General features: G+C 39.5%; 1 protein-coding gene across 1 annotated transcript in view; it reads left to right on the forward strand.

Annotated features, from left to right (window-relative positions):
* Window positions 1-4,531, forward strand: part of CysRS-m (cysteine--tRNA ligase-like protein, mitochondrial) — a 245,783-nt gene extending 241,252 nt beyond the window's left edge. Inside the window, exons 13-14 of the mRNA XM_080281646.1 lie at window positions 647-757; window positions 4,457-4,531. Of these exons, the coding sequence (XP_080137772.1) occupies window positions 647-757; window positions 4,457-4,531 (186 nt within the window). The remainder of the gene's footprint in view (window positions 1-646; window positions 758-4,456) is intronic.
* Window positions 4,532-7,831: the final 3,300 nt, after the last annotated feature.

Raw genomic sequence — 7,831 nt, forward strand, 5'->3', positions numbered from 1 at the left:
GAGTGTGTGTTGTCCAACGCCAACTGTGTGGGGACATTTGCATTGCGTTCATGCGTTCGCTGTTCACTGAGCCACGGACGATCCATCGTTGCAGCAAATCATTCCCGTCGTATTGCGAGCGTAGGGTACAAAAATGTCGACATCGTATAAGCAAAATATCATATAACAAGGCATTGTATAACAAGGGGTTGCTGTGTATATATATATATATATATATATATATATATATATATACATATATATATATATACAGTATATATATTTTTACACCAGGTATCCTCGAAAGGCTAAGGCATTACCCCTGGGTAGAGGACTTTGGATTGGAGCGTGTAGCATTTTATGAATATATATACATATTGCTATTCCTGGTGATATAAAGTTAAGGAATGTGTTTGAACTGTAGGTGTTAAATATAACCATCAGCAGTATGAGAAAGCTGACATAAATATAAATGTCCTGAAGTAGCAAGAATGTGCCTCAAAAGGGCATCATCAGATTGATGACGTTAACAATACAATGCTGTGATGTCAACATTTGCCACCTGGATGCAGTTGTTCACCAGCTTCTCAACCTTGTGAAGAAACACTGACGGAAGTATGTAAAACACGAGGTAGCATTTGTATAATAACAGCTTTGGTGTCCTCAGGAGGATCTAAGCAAGGAGGAGAAGAAGACAAAGAGGCAAGAACGTCAGCCACTCCTGGCAGCATGTGATGAACTCAGAGATGACCTGCTCAAGACTGGTTTACGTATCAAGGTGAGCCAGGTGATGTCATGGGTGGGTTGGGGGAAAAAGTTATTGTAAAATAGGAAAGTGTTGGTCTGGAAAACAGTAGAGGGGCAGAGAAGTGATGTAGGAAGATAGATAAAGAGAATTTAGGAGTTGTACTGAACTATATCAGATCTGTTAACCCCATCACTTTGATATCCAAGGGATGGTTGGAGTTTATTGCACACATAATGCCACTCAGGGATAAGTGAGGCTGGTCACTCTCATCTTAAATGTCAGGACCAACTTGCCTAGCCCTGGGCTCCTTTGCTTCTCATGGGGTAACACAAGATTAGATGATGAATGAATGAATATTTTATTCTTGATACGGCAAGACACTTAACTTAGCTAAGGAGGCTGCTTTAGTAGTGAGGAAGTTATCAAATATAATCATTTGGAAGTAAGAAGATTATATTAAAAAAAAAAAAAAAAAAAAGACATTGGACCAAAAGGGTTAAGATGGATAGCTGCATATGTATCTGTTTCCCCTCTAAACAGTAGGTTGAGTTGCTTGTCAATACATCTTGCTGCATGGCCCCAAGCCTCCTTATCCTCCTACTCAGAGGCTTTATTGTCCTGTACCTATGATCCTGCCCGGGTGGGATTACCGTGGCTTTGAGGTCCTGTTTGTAGGGGAAGAAGGTGTTACAGATCATTGTATGGCAGAATTTAAGTGTGTATGGCACCACATCCCTACGTGTGAAGTGGGGTTGGTGGAGGATTAGTGCCCCTCCCTGTAAAACAGTTAACTCTAAGCCCTTGGCCACCCCATTTGGGATACATGGCGTCTGGTAATGAATGAATATGAATGATTATTGTTGTTTGTCATGGGAGCTTGTAATATTCTGATGACATTTAGTGTAGTTTGCACATTTTACTCATCATAAATTCTTGCTTACTTATACTTCTACAGGATTGGTGGTTGTTAGGGGCAGCCACAATCTACTCATTCTGTGTAGTGCCATCTTCAGGTGATTCTACACTGAATGACAAGCCAGATGGTTTCCTTTACCTCAGGAAGCTATTTATTGCCTTGATCAATAATCATACAACCAAGAAATTGATGCTTAATGATCTTGTGGGTTAAGGCACTCCAACTGGATGTGGCCTATAATGGGTTTAAATCCAAAACACTCAGCAACAAGGAATAAGCCATTCTTAAGATATCTGGACTAACTGAGTCCTGGACCCGTATGATCCTAATGTGACAATGGGGATGCAGTGCTTTGTTATAGTAACTGTAGTCAGACTCTTATTATCCCATATTTTCTTATTTTATTATACATTTCTGTAAATTTATGAATGGTTGTGTCATGCTACAACTTTGTTTGGTAGCTTGTTTTATGATTCTGTAATTTAATACCAGTTTATTACTAGTAAAGTTATCCAGAAACCTGGATAATATTTACTGTGTGAGGGACTGTTACATCTTTATATTGAAAAATCAAGTAGTAGTTGGTGAGCCGCCAGATAGGAATGATGCAGGAGTTTCTGTTACAAATGTAGATTTAAAAGGAGTGTGGTGTGAGCTATACAGCCATATAGTGAATAAGAGTTTGACTAAGATATGGAGGGTCTTTGCATTGCTGAACCAATTCAGAGGAGGCAGTTAATAGTGCAGGCAGGAGGATGAACTTAACAGCTGGTATATGCAAAGTAGTGGCTGAGATGTTCAAAGGTGCTAGTAATTTAGATATGAAAATGGTATCTGAGTTAAGAAACAGCACATGAAGACTAAGGGTTTTATTGTGATTGTGTGTAAAGATAAAGATGATAACACAAAGAGGAGTACAGTTATTACAGAGGGTTGAAACTAATAGATCAGATATTGAAGGTATTGAAAAGGGTTACTGAGAGCACAATAAGAGAGAGAGAGAGAGAGAGAGGGTACAAATACATATAGGTTTTCTGTCACGTAGTGACAGCTAATGCAGTACACTCAACCCTCGGCTATCACGGGTTCCGGTATAGCATATCTCGCTATCATGCCTATGTAAAAAACTACCCAAATACCTTTATCATGCACTAAATGCCTGCTATCGCACACCGCAAATGTTCAAAAATTTAAAAAAGGCCAGGCTCCAGTGCTCCACCCAGCCAACCAAAGCTTCACTCCGTGATTGGTCGTGTGAAATCAGCACCAGCCGAGCACTGATTGGCCTCCTGACCGAGGCTCCTGCCTGCCAAACCATTCACAGACCGTGAACAGTAATAGTGAGAACAATAACCTTTTTTATTATATGACCATGGCCAACGTACCCCCTCCCCATCCCCCTACCATCACCCAACATAATGCTGCGGGACCTGGCAGGGAAATAAAGAAGAGGAAGAACCTAAGTTATGCAGATAACCTGGAAATGTGAAACTAATAGAGAATGGTGAGACCAAGCGAAGTGTGGGAAAGAAACATAACATCAATGAATCAACTGTGAGGGGTATTTATGAGAATCGTGATCACATCATAAAACATGCTCATTTTTAGATTATTATATAATAATATGTGGTACAAAAAAGGTATCTTAGGGGTAAATATTGAGGTCATGGCACCAATTAGAATTATTACCATAAGTTCTTCAATTCGGCTATCACCGTTTCGGCTATAGCGCAGCCATAGCGGGACCAGTTGGGAGTGATAGTCGAGGGTTGAGTGTATTTATTGTCCAACACTTGTGCGAATAACATCATGGAAAGACTAGAAAGCTATACTATGTGTATGTGAATTCCATGCTATTGAATGGAATAAATTAAGGATGAATGTACAGTTGTGGGCCGTAGTTCTCTGTCTTTACCAATACCACCGACCTGGGGAGAGGCATAGCCAGAATCTCACACCAAAGACCTGCATTTTGTTAAGGTGGTAGTCCAAGGCTTTGCTAGACTACATAAATGTCAGTTTGCACTGATGCTGTTACTTGTGCAGTCTAAAAAATGTTTAAACTGCCAACAATAGATCTTTATTTGCTGCAAAACCCTGACTACAACTTCCTTCCAGCCTGGGGCAGGGGAAGAGGGTGAGCAGAAACAATATCACACCACTATATAGTAACTGATATACTGAACTATACTGCATCTAACATGGGATATGCAGCCAGAGCATGTATCCAGCTCGGGGTTTATGGACACCCTTGCCCTGCCTGGAGTCTGGTTACCCTTAGGCATGGTGTAGGACCTTTATCCCACCAAATGTGTAGTCACCATCCAAGCAGGTACTGCCATGGGAGTGATGTTAGGCCGGGACCCGGTAACTGGCCCTGCACAACACTCCAGGATGGGGATCTCAGGCACATTTATCAAGTAGTTAAAGTCTATGCCGAGACTGTGGTACTGCTCACACATATCTCCCCTACCTAGCTGTCAGGGGAATGCCTCCTCCATTTTTCCTGCACTCCACCATGTGGAGAAACCCTGTCTTGACCCCGGTGAGGTGCTGTCTGCCACAGGTAGACATTTGCTTGCATGTGATCAGTGAGTCTGCTCAGTCAGACAGGCTGGGAAAGAGCAGCAACAATATTAACAGCTGTCTTTAACATGTATCTTTTTATCTTCAGGATCACAAAGGCACCACATAATGGAGCACAGGTAGACATTTGCTTGCTTGTGGTCAGTGGGTCTGCTCAGTCAGACAGGCTGGGAAGGAGCAGCAACAACACTAACAGCTGTCTCTAACTTGTATCTATTTATCTTCAGGATCACAAAGGCACCACATCATGGACTCTTACTGATGAATCTGTAGGTGAGTGTTTTGGTATGCATGTATTATAAATTTGCCAAGTCTTTTTACCTCATCTAACAAAGAGTAACCACTACCAGGTAATTTCATTCAGAGAATGACTGTTTCTGATTATGTTCTTGTTCTGCCTGGCTTAATGTCAGATGCGTCATGTGATTGCATCAGATTTACCCATTAAATATTGTACAATTGAGTTATTTTCGGTTCATACCCCGAACCAGTTGGTAATATGCCGATTTTTATCAGGGTAGATACTGGTGTATATAGTAACACACTAAAAGATTCCAAGAATACTGCATCTGTCTATTTTAGTATTCAAGATGCATTCCAGGATGACTGCCAGTTGCATCAATTTGGCAAAATTGCCATATATTGAAAATGACGTGATGTAAGTGAGGGCCCCTAATAACATAGTGTACCGAGCGCCACTGCAAGCGAAACCGAGTTAAATATACCACTATATAGCCCAAACCCTCTTTGATGTGGAGAGCAACCACGAGGAACAGAAAGCAACTGGCATTAGGTCCAAATTCCCCTTCTGTAACATGGTCTCACTGCCCGCTTCACCTCAGTGCGTTGACAAGCCTTCATCCTGGGCACAGCATGTACCAAGTGCCTCCCAGCAACGTGTTGTCTGGTGTTACCAGGTACTAGCATTTCTTTATGCTCACAGCCATGCATTGTTTTTATAGCATTATTAATTATTGCACCACTATTCTAACATAATGGAATATTTTAGCATAAAATTGCATGATGTTAAGGGTAAGTTAGCCATAATGTACAGAAAATGGGAAAGGCAGGGAGCTCAGCAAGACATTGGCATGTGTGATCTGGGAATCTGTCGCGACGTGACAGTTTTTTGTTTACCAGCCAGCCTAGAACACTGCCTGGATTAACTGGCTATTTTCAGAGCTGTTTTAGTGTTTTTTCTCATTGTCTCGAGAACATGAGTGACTCTTGTAGTGAGCAAAAAGCTGCTGGTCCTTCTCATAACAGAAAAAGAGCTTACCATTATTCCCAGATGGCTAAAATGAAAGATTTCTATTTTTATAATGGTTTTTAATTTCTGAAAATAGTATTACATACATTATTTTGCTTTTGTAAACATTTCCTATTGATATCTTTGGTTGGTTTGATTGTTAAAAATGCTTACTGAGAGTACGTTTTGTCTCTCAATAAACACACTGGAGAAAAATGCAGCTATTGTTGTACCTTTCTGAATGCTGCTAATTTCTTTTCTACCAAGATTAGCATGACATGAAAGTACGAACTTCAAGCTAAAATATAAAAAAAAAAGCTCTAAAAAATATTCTCTAGTTCCAAAGTTATGGCATTTTGAAAGTTACATAACTTAAACTGAGTTTTTCTCCGTTTTCAACGTGCCGTTCGGTACACTATGTTATTAGGGGCCTCAAGTACTGTATCTTTTGTTGAAGAGTTAATGATAACTGTATTCCTGAAATTCACAAAGGAAAGATATCAGGCTCCCATTGTGGCTCTTCGTGCAACAGTTGCATACTCATTGCTTATTTGGAGCATCATATACCACTTATTTAAATGGTAACTTATAAATAGAAAAGTGAAAAAAAAAAAAAATCCTTCATTCAGTAGTGTTATATTTATTAAGAACAGTATTACATACATGACCATTGTATTGAGTCTGTGGTCAAGTGCAGCGAAATATAACCTTGTGACAACCATTTTTTTTGCTGCATTGAGACTTGTTACCAAAAGGAACCAAACAAAGTACCGGTAGCTTGTCTGGGATTTCTGGCTTCGTAATGCACAATCCCTCTTGTTATATTCTGAAGGATATCTTCAGTGGAGTCTAAATATTATTTTTTCTCAATTTCCAAATCTTCTTTCAAGACATCTGGCATTCCTCTGGTACTGTACAGTGTATAGTAATATATTAAATTGATTTCCAGGCAAATAGGTTTCTTCCCTTTCAGATAACTGTTCCATTCATTGTGCAAATTCAGGGATCAAGTGCTTTTATACAGTACTGTACTTCAGCAACATTGTCTAATAATTGGCATAGAATTTTAAAGGCACTTTCCTTCCTTTTGTCATTTAGGTAACCAGACTGACATATTGATGTGGAAATGGGTCTTCCATTCATTTGAACTGTGTGGCAACCAAGCAGCTGAGGATGTTATGTCTTGACCCATCTTGTATGTTACTGGCATTCTCAGTTTCATTGAGTTAATTGTTTTAATATCAGGCTGATTTTCAAGAATGTGGGATCAAAGCTTTACTTTTGATTGACTTGTGGTTCTGGACGTATATCATAGTTCTTACACCAGCTGTGTCAGGAACTTTAATTATCTGGTCTAATAACTTCAGAGCTTGATAGTTGCCACACTCAAGTGGATCTCCCTTCCCCTTAAAAACATTCACAGTCACCATTTTCAGCCATTTTAGTACAAAGTCATCCATTACAGTTTGTTTTGTTAGTTGTATGTTGAAAGGATTTGTATATGTTTGTATGAGTCAGCCTTGTTCATTTGATGACATCTCTCCATGCTGTATGATTTCTTACATCATCTCTATTTAACCCTGCTTTGATTAAGTCAGTTACCATTCTAACACCTAACCCAGAGCTACCCACCCCTTTGTTATTCCTCTTTTATATACAGTATTGCTTCACACCACTGTACTCAGCAAAGGAGATATCTCCTGAACTGGTGCTGCTGGATCTAGGCTATCCCTTTCCCAGTCAGACACCACAGTCAGCAGTCATTTATAGTGGTCATTACCAGTGCTCATGATTTCTGTTTTTATAACAACCACATTACCTAAATAATTTTTACACATTGTTCAAAACTTATATCCCTATTGCTGTGTAACATCTGCCAGGTTATTGTGCTCATCTCAAACTTACTTCATCTACAGTATTTAGGTTGTCTGCATGTTTGTCATTTGTCACTCTTTTTTGGCAATACAGTACTGTGTTCTGTGCTGTATACACTTCCCTTCTGGCTCTTTATTGAGCAGTCAGGTACAGCTCCTTATTGACGCCATTTTACAGTCCTCTACCGTGATGTAACCCTGTAAGCCCTTTGTTTGAGGTAAGTTTCGTGAAGCTGAATATAATCATCCTTTTTAAGCTGGATAGTATCGCAAAAGTTCTTTATTCCAGGACAAAACATAAATCATTTAGTTTTGACAGTTTTGTATCTCGTGTCATTGTGTCTCATGCCTTTCTGTTGAGCATGTTAAAGTTGTCTGACATTATTTGACTTACAGTTCAAAGCAAGTTCTTTACAGCCAGAGTTAAAATATCTTGATTCAAAAGGTAGAGCATAGTGTTTCTTTTATTAATTTTTTTT

The sequence above is a fragment of the Coenobita brevimanus genome, chromosome 90, assembly GCF_032717465.1.
Source record: "Coenobita brevimanus isolate Jiangsu-jjx chromosome 90, ASM3271746v2, whole genome shotgun sequence".
NCBI classification, from domain to species: Eukaryota; Metazoa; Arthropoda; class Malacostraca; order Decapoda; family Coenobitidae; genus Coenobita; species Coenobita brevimanus.